Source organism: Caloenas nicobarica, chromosome 8, assembly GCF_036013445.1.
Source record: "Caloenas nicobarica isolate bCalNic1 chromosome 8, bCalNic1.hap1, whole genome shotgun sequence".
In the NCBI taxonomy this organism is placed as follows: Eukaryota; Metazoa; Chordata; class Aves; order Columbiformes; family Columbidae; genus Caloenas; species Caloenas nicobarica.
The window spans coordinates 22,350,488-22,362,741 of NC_088252.1; the positions used below are offsets into that span (position 1 = coordinate 22,350,488).

Here is a 12,254-nt window from a genome sequence, read left to right on the forward strand (position 1 = left end):
ATAGGGACTGGAATGCATTCTGAGATAACATGCCCATAGGACACCAAACCAGTGCAATAACTGTCCTCTTCAGACAGAAGATCAATACACCCCATAGAATTAACAGAAATATTCAAAAGAAAACTCCAGAACGATACAAAGCATTGTTCTATTTAATACCACACTGCTTTCATTCTCAATGCCATTCTGTACTAGTGAATTCTATAAACACACTCTGTGCCATACAAAACCAGCACTTTTTCCATTTGTCTTTCCACTTCATTCCTGTATCTAGGGGTGTAACGAACTGCAGCCTAGAGGGCTGTGATAAAACAAATGCTCACCCACACTGATGAAAAATGAGGTCTACTACAACTGCATTGAGTGCTTCTCAGATGGTCAGGAAAACAGAAAAACAATTACAGAAAACCAGACAAAACCAGCATAGATTGGTGTTTATAAGAACATCAAAATGGCACACAGGAAGAAGAAGAAAATGCAGAAGTCCAAAAGTGGCACGAATGCCACACATCTCCATAGACAAGTTTAGACCAGAAATTAGAGTAACATTTTGAATAGTCAAGGAGTAAAAAGCAGTACCAATGTCACAAGAGAAAGCACTGGAAAGCTGGCATTGAAGAGTTACAAACCGACTCCCTAACTAAAGCAGGAGGCGGGACAAGACAACCCAGAAGTCCCTTCTAGTCCTAAATCTTAATGATTGATTATCTGCACTTTACTGAACAGATCTCTCTTCGAAGCAGGGATCTTCTGCCCCTTGTGAAACAACAGTTACGTGCACAGGAGAGAACCCACATTAGCTGTTAACAGAACAGGGGTGATGACAGATGGGTGAGCACTTGTGCACACAACGCATGGAACACATACGCCACACACACTACTCAAACATATTCCTTACATATTTCATCTGTAAGGATATTCTACACATAAAAGGGTCACTACCTATGTATAAAAACTTAAACTTTTTCAGATAAACCTGAAACATGGCTGCAAATCTATGTAACTCCATTTTACAAGAAGTTACGATGTGATTGTAATGCAATTTTCCAGTTTAAAATTAATCATGTCCAATAGAGAATACCCCTTCAAAATCTTAACGTTTTCATAGGGAGATAACAAGCTCCTTGCACAGTTGCTACCCAAAGCATAAATGTGGAAGGTGACCACAAATACCACCTCTCAGCAGCTTGAGCACCTCAAAACACTTTTTAAAGTCCACAAATAGTTTCAAAGCAATTCAAGATTAACTGAATGTGATAGATATTCATTTGGATTTTCATTATTTATTTTGAGCCTATGTAGTACCACCCACATACAAATCTATCAGATAATATCCATTACTCAAGTTTCTAGATCACTATAAAGTGTTAACCTTTTCCATGCTGCTGCTAAAATAACAAAACAAACAAATAAACAAAAAAACCCCCCAAAAAACAAAACAAAAAACACAAAACACCAACCCTTTTCTGGACACAGACAATTAAGCACTAGTAATACCAAATTCCCTTCTAGGGATCTATCAGAGAAAATCTCATCCAGCATGTACCAGAAAACATAAAAAGAAAATTGCATATACCTAAATGCACTGTGTGCCTTCATTTTAAACCAGAAGCTGTGAAGCCACCATGAGAATTGCAGCCAGGTAGGACATTAACTCACTGCTTTTGCTGTGAGAAACTGCAGGTAAACCTAAAAAGGTCTATTACAGCTTTCCATCTTGAAGTCATCCTTTAAAATTTTTGCTCCTAAATAGTTGGGAAACTCCACAGTACTAGACAGCATCAGCACAGGAAAGCTGGAGCCCAATACCACTGAAGACTCAGTTTGACTAACTGCATTTTACAACAAATAAAGCCCACAGGTGTATTTACTGCCAGCTGACAATGATTTCAAAACTAGTAACTGGTGTGAGAGAATGATGGAAAATGTAAACATTGCCCTAAAATGTCCCAGGAAGAGATAAAGATTTGCCAATAATTCTCTCTAAAACATCGGTACATTACAAAGCAGACTGAATAATTCTGGTCATCCATCTGAAAACCAGATTAACATCAACTGGAATATTCTCTGAGATGGGTTCCTGCGGTGTTTATGTTGGGGGAAGATTGTAAAAGAACCTGCCTTATTTGACTTAAAAAGCAAAGACAATATGTGACAGCGCCCTGCAAAGACATCAATGCTAAACACTACAGAGGGAGAAGAAGTGTCTAAGCTAAAGCAAGAGCTTGGCACAAGGACAAAAGGGATTATACCTGCTATGAATACATTCAGACTGGAAACTAGAAAGTGTCCAGCCATCAGAGCTCAGAGTACGGTGTAGCCTCACAGTGGGAATAACGTAAGGAAAATAACCTAATTAGTGTTAAGAGGGAGATTGAAAAGTTTAAGAATGTCTCAACAGCAGGGGACTGGATTTGGGAAGTGCCTTTTAGTCCTGCGTTCAAGGAGGAAGACTGATCAGAGAACAACCAGAACTTGTATCTGCAGAAATTTCCATTTAGAATTATTCTTGCAGATCGGCCTCATCGGGCTTAACTAATCACACCTTTAGTTCACGAACGTCATCAGAGATTCATGCAAGTGCCAGATACCTACAGGTTAATGTCTGGGGTAATAACAGTAATAATATGAGCCTCTATTTTTGCTGCTGATACACCAACCATTCTTAAGAGGGACAAGAAGCACCATAGCAGCAATACAGCAAAATAAGTGAAGAGCATTTGGGGTGGGTCCGGACACTTGTGGTGTTTGCATGAAAAGTAACACACACTCTAGGAAGTCTGGTATAAAAGTTGAATTAAACTATTTGTAAATATGATTATTTTTCTTCTGTGTGCCATCTCTTCTGAGAGCCAGTTCACAATGGTCCAAACACCATTTTAGGGTCATTGATACAAAAAAAAAAAAAAGAAGTTAAACCAGAAAAATCCAAGTTTAGTTTGTTTGTTGTTAATCTGAAGGATTAGCTTCACCGCTGTCATTTAAACAACACAAAAACATTTAAATTACAGCAAAATTATAGTTACGAAGAGCACATGTGAATAAACACACCACAATACATTAGTGTATTCTCAAAACTTCAGGAAAGACCTGTTATGACACCCAAAGTGAAATCTGATCTCCATTGAAGCAATACTGTAGCCTCGATAAACATTTCAAACCAAACTTTATTTCTGACTGAAGTATATCATTAAGCACAAGCAGTAATATCTCTGAGAGGGGCTGTCTCAGACGAAGAGGAAAATAATTAGCAGGTGATTGTTACTTGGCTTTGTTTTACAGTATACATCGATGTGTAATTGCTACCACAACTTGAAGCTCTTCTATCATGTGCGTGACATCCACGCACCATTTTGCAAAATTAGCTCTTTCTCCTTTATACCAACAGCATTTGTCTTTGTCTCCCAAAAGTTATCTCCCCAAACTTATGAGGCTCTCTGATTCTGTCGTCTTTTTCCCCATGTACCATCTTTCACTCCCCAGCATAGAAACCTTGGTACTACAAGCTGACATGAATTCCTTGAGCTCAGAAAGCAAAGCACTTGCACAGCCCAAACCAACATGTGTGGAAGCAACAATGGAGTGCGCAGAGGTTTTCTTCATACTTGCTTTTCACTCCAAGATTGTGCCTATACACCTCCCACCACTTTCTTCTCATAGGCAAACTGCATGCCCGAGCATAGAGAGCTCTGCCAAGAGGAAGCGGAGACAGAGCCACCAGCATTGTGCCAGGCAAATGGTCCCGTCCAGGAGCAGCTGTGAGTCCGCAACGCTTCTCCTCTGTGCTGGCTTGACTGAAAATGGGTTAATTTTCTTCATGCAGTTAGAAACCTTTCTTCTTCATAGCTAGCACGGTCATTATTTGGACTTAGTTTGAGAACAAGAGATAACACCCCAGCACAGAGTTAATGTTTTTAATTGCTCTGGTCTGAGAACCAAGGACATTCTGAGCACACTGCCCACAGGTGTGAAGCATCGAGGACGGGGAGCATGGATGGGGCAAAGCTTGACTGACATCCAGACTGATCAATGAGAGTATTCCACCCCACATCCACATGAAGCAGGAATGAAACTTTGCCCACTCGCCATCCCTCTCTAGACGCGCTTTTGGACACACAACTCTCCTCCTTCAGTGCCCCCTGAGGGCTGAGCTATGAGGTGACCCAGGGGCAGCCCCACACCCCCCGCACAGGGGATCCCTTCACCCACCGGGCCTCCCCACTGCAAGCTCCCCTCCACCTGCCCCCGCCCCACCCAGGGCCGGGGAGGCATCTCCCCAGGCTGCCTGGAGACGCCAGGAGAGCGGCCTTGTGCCCAGGACAGCAGGTGCAGACAAGCCCCGGCCAGAAGCTCCAGGCCTCGCCTCCGCCGCCACCATGTCTCCCCCTGCGGCTGGCGCGGGGTGATGACGTCGCGGGGGGCGCTCGCCTCCTCCAATGGCCGGGCCCGGCGCTCCCGCGCCTCGCAGGCAGCTCCAAGATGGCCGCTGTCCCGGGCGGGCCGAGGCCGAGGCCGCGCTGCCCGGAGGGGCTGCCGAGGCTGGGCGGGTTCTGTGGAGCCCTTGCGCCTAGGACGGGGTTGCTCCGGGCCCTGAGGGCTCCTCCAGCCTGTCCCGGGGCTGCCTGCCTCGCCACCCGGCCATGCGGAGGCATCCCGGCCCACAGCCTCCCCTGCCAGGTGCTCAGGGCCTCAGGGCTGCGGCTTGTCCCGGCTTTACCTGCCTCCCCTGGGCCCTTCCCGGGCATGTTACTTCCTACCAGCCCCAGGGTGGCAGTCCTTGCCTGGGGTGAGGGAGCCACTGCCACCACAGCACCTGGAGGCAGCCCCATAGAGAGCGAAGGGACTAAACCGAACCAGTGAGGGCTGTGCTGAGCCTTGGTGCTCACTGGAAATGTTTCGTAGAGCTGCTGTTTCTTGTTAGCAAAGACATGCACCCGCTACACACAGCCACGCAGGAGAGGAGTTGGCACTTGGAGAGTGTGGGTTATTGCAGCAGTGATCAAATGTACCGTGCAGAGCTGAGGTTTGGGAAAGCGAAAAGATGACCCAATGCTAGGTGCGTAAACCCTTTTAAAAACATCTCTGTTGGAAAGAACATAAATCAAGGCAGGAGATGGCAGTGGTTTAATTTGGCATAGCTGCCAGTTTACCTTGGGCAGCAACAGAGGAAAATACACCAGTAATAAAAGAACAGGAGGCAGGCAGCCCTCTTGGTTTGTATTGTCCTTGAGCCTTGCTAACAGGGTAACCACTGAGCTTCCTCCAGGGCAGAAATGAAAGGTCGACCCATATGCCAGCCCGGCCTTTGGCCCAGCCGCACCCTCCACTGGCCACGGATTATGTCTCTGGGAAGGTCGGGTCACTCCCCCGAACGGCCCTTGCCATGGCAGGGGGCAGGATCTTGACTGAATAGCTGCCCTGCTTTATTCCTACCATCCCCTACACTATTCAAAGACAGACCCTCAGTGAAGAGATGTTTGTTTGGATTTATTTTCTGGGGGAAAAAAAAAATCAAGCCTATCCACAGGATGCAATTGCTGTGGAAATCTGATGTGAATTAGAGGTGACTATATGCAGAGAATCTCTGCCTTTCACACACCTGCATATGGCTTTTGCAACATTAACCTGTATGACAGTAAATCTTATACCACTGTCACAGCATTTATATCCTGAGATCTTCTCCTGGAAGCCTGGGGATTGACAGGAAACTAATTCCCAATAAAGTGAGACATTTGCAGGAGGTTGTCACTGCAGACTGTATTGTTCTGGACTTTCTTCCTCAGAACTGTCCACAGAAGTGCCCTGAATCATATTTGCTTCTACACACCCCTGGGAAGCTGCGGAAAACCCACTCCCTCAGGCAGGCATGTGGGACAACTTGCTTCTTGCTGCTGCATTTTACAACTGCAAACAAGGCTTGAAAACGAAACAAAACAAAAAACTCACCAGCAACACCAGCAGCCCTGCTCTGAACATGTGGGATGCTTCGCTGGATCCCTGCTCATTTCCTGGAGTGAAACTCGGACACACCAGTTCAGTGCTGTCCTGAAGTGTGTGGAGGCTTTTTTTTTCCTCCCTCTCCTTCTTTTCTTTTCCCTCCTTCCTTGTGTTGATTTGTGGGGCCAGAATGACTTTGATTTCAGCAAGTTTGCTGTTTATTCACGTCACAAGTTTGACAGCTTTACACCAAATCAGATTGCTGGGTTTCAGGAGAGCTCTGAGGCGTCACTGGGAGCTCCTTTAGATTAAACTCGCCTCCCCGGTCTCCCCCCTCTCCCCCTCCTTCAGAGCCATTTAAACCTCGCTGGGGCTTTAACAGAAACGTGCTCCCAAGACCTGAATTTCGTTCTGCCACTAACATGGTAAGTGCTCTTTGCATTTCTCTCGACCTGGAGGCAGAAAAGGAGAAGCTGGTCTCTTTGCCTTGGGGGCTTGCAATAGGTTTTGTGCCCTCTTTAAGATGGGTAAGGAAGAGGGCTCTCCTCCACCTGCAAGAGCAGCCTCTGCTGCTATGCTTTCCCATGGGGGAGGAGATTCCCTGCTTGAGGCTCCAGGCTCTGCCGTTGCCTTGCAGAGATTTAGACCTGCTGCAAATGGGGCTTATTTGGAGGCGGGAAAAGAAGTGAATTAAGAGACAACCCCAGGCTTTGCTACTGTGCGGTCTGGGACTCCTGCAGAATGCAGGGGCAGAAGAGAGGTGCGAGCAGCCTGCAGGTGACTCTGCTGGCTTCGTGCAGCTTTAGAGCTGAATCAGGCCCCCAAGGTGGGAGGAACGGACCGGCCAAGGACAGCCTGGGTCCTCCCTTCACCTTAAACCCACTCAGACCCTAGTATTTCCCAAGGGTTTGCAGGAAACTCAGCCACGTTCCTGGCGTTCCTCTGCCCGGAGCCCCTCTGCTGCGCGGGACTGCGGCGGGGGCGGCACTGCCCGGAGCCCAGCGGAGGCGGCGGGGCGGTGCGGGGCCACCCGGGGCGGGGGGGAGCGAGCACTCGGGTCAGGGCTGGGAGCTCCCACGGGGGCAGGCGGCGCCTGGCAGGGGCAGCCGGGGCTGCGGGGCTCCCTTGAGGCAGGTACCTGAGCAAAGCCCGGCTGGGACAGGGGCGGGAGGGGAGCATTTCCCCGCGGAGCAGGGACCAGCCCCTGGGATGCCTCTCGCCGGGATGCGGCGGTGCCGGAGCGGGGCTGACACCGCCTCCCCTCGGGGACCGCCGCAGCCCCGGGGATGGGGAGGAGGGAGCTGTCCTCTGGGCTCCCCATCGCCACGGCCCCTTCTCTCCGCAGAGCACCGGCCGGCCGTGCCCGGAGCCGGACTTCTCCGGGGGCCCGGGCTGCGCTTACCCCTGGGCCGGTGTTTCCAAGGAGACTTGGGCTGCCCTGTGCTCCGCGGAGCCGCCGCCGCAGCCCGGGCCGGGCCGGCGGGAGCCTCGGCCGCCGGGTAAGTGCGCACCCCCCGCCGGGGAAAGGGGGGATCCCGGCCGCGGTCCTGCGGTCGGGCTGTGCGGGGGAGCGGGAGCGGGCTAACCCTCGGCTCTGCTCCCCCAGGGCAGGTCTGCAGCCCGCAGCTCGGTGCCCAGGACGCGGCGTGGCGGGGAGATCAGCTGTCTTCCCAGCTCTACAGAAACAAGCAGGTAAAGGCTCCGCACCATCAGCGGCCTCGGTTTCACCCCGCGAGGTTCCTGAACTTTGTATCATGTATTGCACCTTCTCGCTTGGTTTATGGCACATCTCCCTCTTACTGGCACGGATGTGGGAAGCGGTGGAATACCACTTTATTTAGGTGGGTTTTGTTCCATGCTTGAAGTATTTGCCTCCCCTATGTTGTCCCATGAAGCTGGAACAACTGTTGTCGGGTTCCCTATTCATCCATTCCCTCTTACAGCACATTGCACCAGCTGCCTCGGTGCTAGAGAAGAGCAGGGGCATGACCAGGGAGTCCCTCAGGCTCTGGTGATAATGCAGAGCTTCATGCTGTTGACAAAAATACATAGAATTTGTCCTCCAGAGTCCACCAGGATTATCTTCATGAAAAACGATTCCACCAGAATTACCTGCTTATATGGAGGATGAACCATTTTGACCAACAAGCATTTCCTTGTTACTTTTTCTTTTTTCTTTAATTTTTTGTAACTCACATCAAGGGGCAGGGGAAAGTCTGAACAGTCCTAGATGAAGAAACCTCAGAGAAATCACCTTGATCAAATACTTGGAATGATATTTCGATACACTGAAGTTGATAGAAATTCATTTACCAACTTCAAGGTCCCTGAAATCAAACCGCAGGCTCCAGAAATCTGTGTATTTCTTTCTTTAGCTCTACCTTGATCATTTAAATCTGTGCTTTTCAGCCTGCAGTCAACAGATGCTCAAGATTCTTGGCAGAAGACTCCTTGTCTTCCTAAAGAAGCTTCCTGAGCTATAATCACAAAGCAAAAATCTCACTGCAAATACGTAGACTTCCTATGAAAAAGTGTCAGGCCTCTGCAAATCAAAACATATCTGTTCAGTTCTTGGGACCAGGGATTATCTCAGCTCTGTCTGTGTGCTGGGACTGGCACAGTAGTGTTCAGGATTGAAGGGATCACGGAGTACTACTGTATCAAAAAGAAGCAGCTGTATCTTCCTTCTGTGCTCTACCTCCATAAATTGTTAGTCTGCAGCTCATCCTTCTCCTTTTCCCCACCAACCAACTATAAATGGGAATGACAGGGGTGCAAACGGATGCTCACTGCTGCTCAGGAGATCTGGCAGCTGCTGTCAGGCCTGTGACAGGTTCTGGCTGTTCACAGGGTTGGTTACCTGTAATTCTTTTCTGTTATTATTCCATGGTTAAAGGGTTTCGTTTGGTTGTTTGTTGTTGGTTTTGGGTTGGTGTTTTCTTTTTTTTTGTTTGATTGTTTGTTTTTTTTTCAGAGTAATCTTCTCAAACACTTGCTAAAGAATTAAGGAAGTCAAAAGTGAAAACTAAACAGTCATGCCACTTAGATTTACATAGACAAGAGGCTGGAGGGGGTGGGTTGAGTTCACAAAGCAAACACCCAGATCATCAAATCCAAGCAGCCTGTACCATAGGGCAATTGCTATTAAGTTACAGAGTCAACATCTATTCATCAATATCTCTATTCCACAGCTTCAAGATACCTTGCTTCAGAAGGAAGAGGAACTTGCTAGGTTACAAGAAGAAAATAATAACCTCCGACAATACCTGAATTCAGCCCTGATTAAGTGTTTAGAAGAAAAAGCCAAGGTATTGTGTTCAAAGCTGTTGTAGAGACGCATGCAGAAGAAATGGGCTGAATAGGTACATGCCATTAAAATATGTGGAAAGTCAAAAAGTGTAGACAACCTGCAGTGTGAGATCTATTTAACTTCACAGAGTTACCAAATTACTGGTCATGGGCCTGAGGTGACAGTTTCCCCCAGGAATGACATCCTATCAGGTTCTGACTGTGGAGACAGTATAGCCCATGGCATAATTTATTTTAGTTTATAAGTTAGATATAAGTAAGTTAAGTTCATAAGAAAGGTTAAATTATTCCATCTAAAACTTTTTGCAGTGAAAAGTTCCAATTTGAACATATATATTTAATGAATGTGTCTGTTTTGTCAATTATCCCTTTCGATAAGGATTAATTTTCCCTTTTTATGTTTTGGGTGTTTCCATTTTATGTGTGTGGGTTTTATTGGTTTTGTTGTTGTTTTGTGGTTTTTGTATGGGGTTTTTTTGTGCGTGTGTGTGTGGTTTGTTTTGGGTTTTTTTGTGCGTGTAATTTTCCAGTGATGTGTTTTATTCATTTACACTAGAATACTAATATTCTATTTTTTTCCAAATTTATTAATTAACAAGTTGTGGGGTATTTTTAAGGCGAAATACAAAATTAAACACTTCAGGCTGGATGAAACATTCTGTTAAACTGTTAAGGGTTTTTTAAATGACATATTTTGATTCCCTATCTCTCTTCCAAAAGAAAGGTTTCTTGTCAACTTAAACATATTTTGTACTGTTCCCGACTTGCCCCTGAAACCAAACTATTAATTATTTGCTCAAGTCTGTGTATTGTGCATGAGGTAAAAAGGCCTGTAAAAACCAGAAGACTTTCCTTTTACATTCTATTCTGAGTTGACAGGGTGTCCCTGCTCCCAGGCCAAGACCTGGCACCTGACAGCAGCAAAGATCTCCTTCGTTGGACACGGACATGGTCACCCACCCATGTCACATGGAGGAGAGACCATGGGGACCATGGGAGGTGGCTGAGCAGTGAATATATGACACATCAGGGAGCTTCCTTGTTATTCCTGCCTTTCTTTGACCATCTCTGGCTACCTGAAGGGCCCTTGTCCTGGGATAATGGCAACTGCAGTTGATTAATGAGCTCAGAGCTGCTCAGTCTGCTGCTCTGAGCACTCCCTGGCCAGGATCACACCTGGCCCAGTGTGACTTGCCTTCACATCCTCTCTCTTTGTCAATCTGCCACATCCCCTCCATACCCCGCTCACCTGCCAAACACTGTTGGCAGCAGCAGTGCAGAGGAGCTGCCGTACAGCCAGGCGGGAGCTCTCATTTCACGCCGTACTGAGTGAGAATGAGATCGAAGCACAGGCCTTACTGACATGGTCAAATTCTTCTCTTTCAGGGACTGGGTTGTTGCAGAAGCTGTAAAGACACAAAATAGTTAGTCATATCCATATGTTTAAGCACAGGGTAGAAGGAAAAGTATCTCTTGTAAGGACAGTAGTCTTATCTTGCCCATCTAAGATGTGAGTTCAGAAACATGTTGCTTCCAGGTAACTAGAAATTCAGATTTTAATCTTCTTTCTCCATTTTTTTTTTTTAATAGAAACTGTTGTCCTGCCACGGCCAAAAAACCTGTGCTATTCTCAAAAGCACCAAGAGGAGATTAAAAGAGGACCACTGCTTTGTTCCTCAAGAAACTCTTCATGCTTCCAAAGCTAGAAGGAACCTCTTTAACGAATTCACTGCCTGTGAAGAGCAAGCCAGCCCTGCCGTGGACAGCTGGGTCTTGCAGACTTTAGGATTAAAAGATGTTGACACCATTGATGAAACTTCAGCTAACTACAGTGCCCTGTCCTCAGACCTTGGAAAAGACACATACTGTCTGAACCCTGGTGAAGCAATAGACTATGGCCACAGTGAAGGAGCAGCAGTGTATAGCTGCACCCACATGCCTCCAGCTAACAGCAGCACCCATCCATGCAGTGAGGACTCTCCCTTCCTTCCACAGTTTTCTTCAGCACCATGTGTCTCCTCACCAGTGCCCAGCATTTCTTCCCTCTCAGCTTATGGCTTGCCTTATTTGACTGGTGATTTGTCACCCAACAAAACAGAAGTGGCTTTCACAACGTCTTTAAGTCCTCACCGCAACGTGAGAACACACACCTTCCACCAAGGACAAGCCTTCGTGCGCAGGGATGATGACGGAGGATGGAGATTCACCTGGGTGCCCAAGCAGGCTGAATGATGTGCCTGCTCTGAGGGTCAGCTGTAGGGAATATGGGGGACAGACACTTCATCTTGTGCTTGAGACAGGTTCAGGCATCAAAAATGAGGCCTTCTGGGCTCTCCTAAATGCTACTTTGTCACTTACCCACTCCTCCTTCCCTGCCAGATTTTCACAGGCATAACACCAGATTGCACTTGGACAATTACCTGTCCCAGGCCAGATGTACAAATTGGATCCACTTCTCTTGTGGCTGTGTTGAGATACCTGCTTTTACTTGCTTCATGTTTTTTCTATCATCAGCTATTCCTTGTTAACTGGTAGTTTCCAGACTGGAGTGCATTTTGGGAATACAGTTTGGAAATATCACCTCTCACAGATATCCACAGACGACAAAGGAGACATAGACACTGCTGATCCTCAGTTTCCAACCTAAGTGGTTTGTGTCTCTCTTGGCTACACAGCTTGCCTTGGATTAAGGCAACCGTGGGTATTTGTTAATGTGCTACACTAGGCTGACCTACCTGCAGTCACATGGTGCTGTCATATTCTTTGATAATGCCTCTGTTGCCTGGAGGCTACTTAATTACAAGTGATTCGGCAAATTCAGGGGATTAAGAGACTAATGTGTTTACTGCATTGCGTTTTAAAGGTATTTTGTTCTGTCGGATAAAAAGAGTTTACTGAGCCCTGGAGCAGTAACTAGAATTGGAGATGCTGTAGAGTAACAACACTGCCATTACCAGCCAAGGTCCTGGCCCAACGTATTAGTGGCAGAAATTTTCTCATCTCTGGGT

The 12,254-nt window shown here is 47.0% G+C and overlaps 1 protein-coding gene across 1 annotated transcript; it reads left to right on the forward strand.

Annotated features, from left to right (window-relative positions):
- The first annotated feature begins 4,405 nt into the window (after positions 1 to 4,405).
- Positions 4,406 to 11,478, forward strand: GMNC (geminin coiled-coil domain containing). Its single transcript, XM_065640556.1, has 7 exons — positions 4,406 to 4,547; positions 6,852 to 6,994; positions 7,283 to 7,436; positions 7,544 to 7,629; positions 9,129 to 9,245; positions 10,837 to 11,215; positions 11,297 to 11,478. The coding sequence occupies exons 1-7, from the start codon at positions 4,406 to 4,408 to the stop codon at positions 11,476 to 11,478; spliced, it is 1,203 nt and encodes a 400-aa protein (XP_065496628.1).
- The last annotated feature ends 776 nt before the right edge of the window (positions 11,479 to 12,254 follow it).

Bases quoted from the DNA above. Each gene is read 5' to 3' on its own strand.
- GMNC (XM_065640556.1), top strand. From the start codon at position 4,406: ATGACGTCGCGGGGGGCGCTCGCCTCCTCCAATGGCCGGGCCCGGCGC. The intron at 6,995-7,282 runs GTCAGGGCTGGG...TTCTCTCCGCAG, and splicing joins GGGGGGGAGCGAGCACTCGG to AGCACCGGCCGGCCGTGCCC. The intron at 9,246-10,836 runs GTATTGTGTTCA...TTTTTTTAATAG, and splicing joins GTTTAGAAGAAAAAGCCAAG to AAACTGTTGTCCTGCCACGG.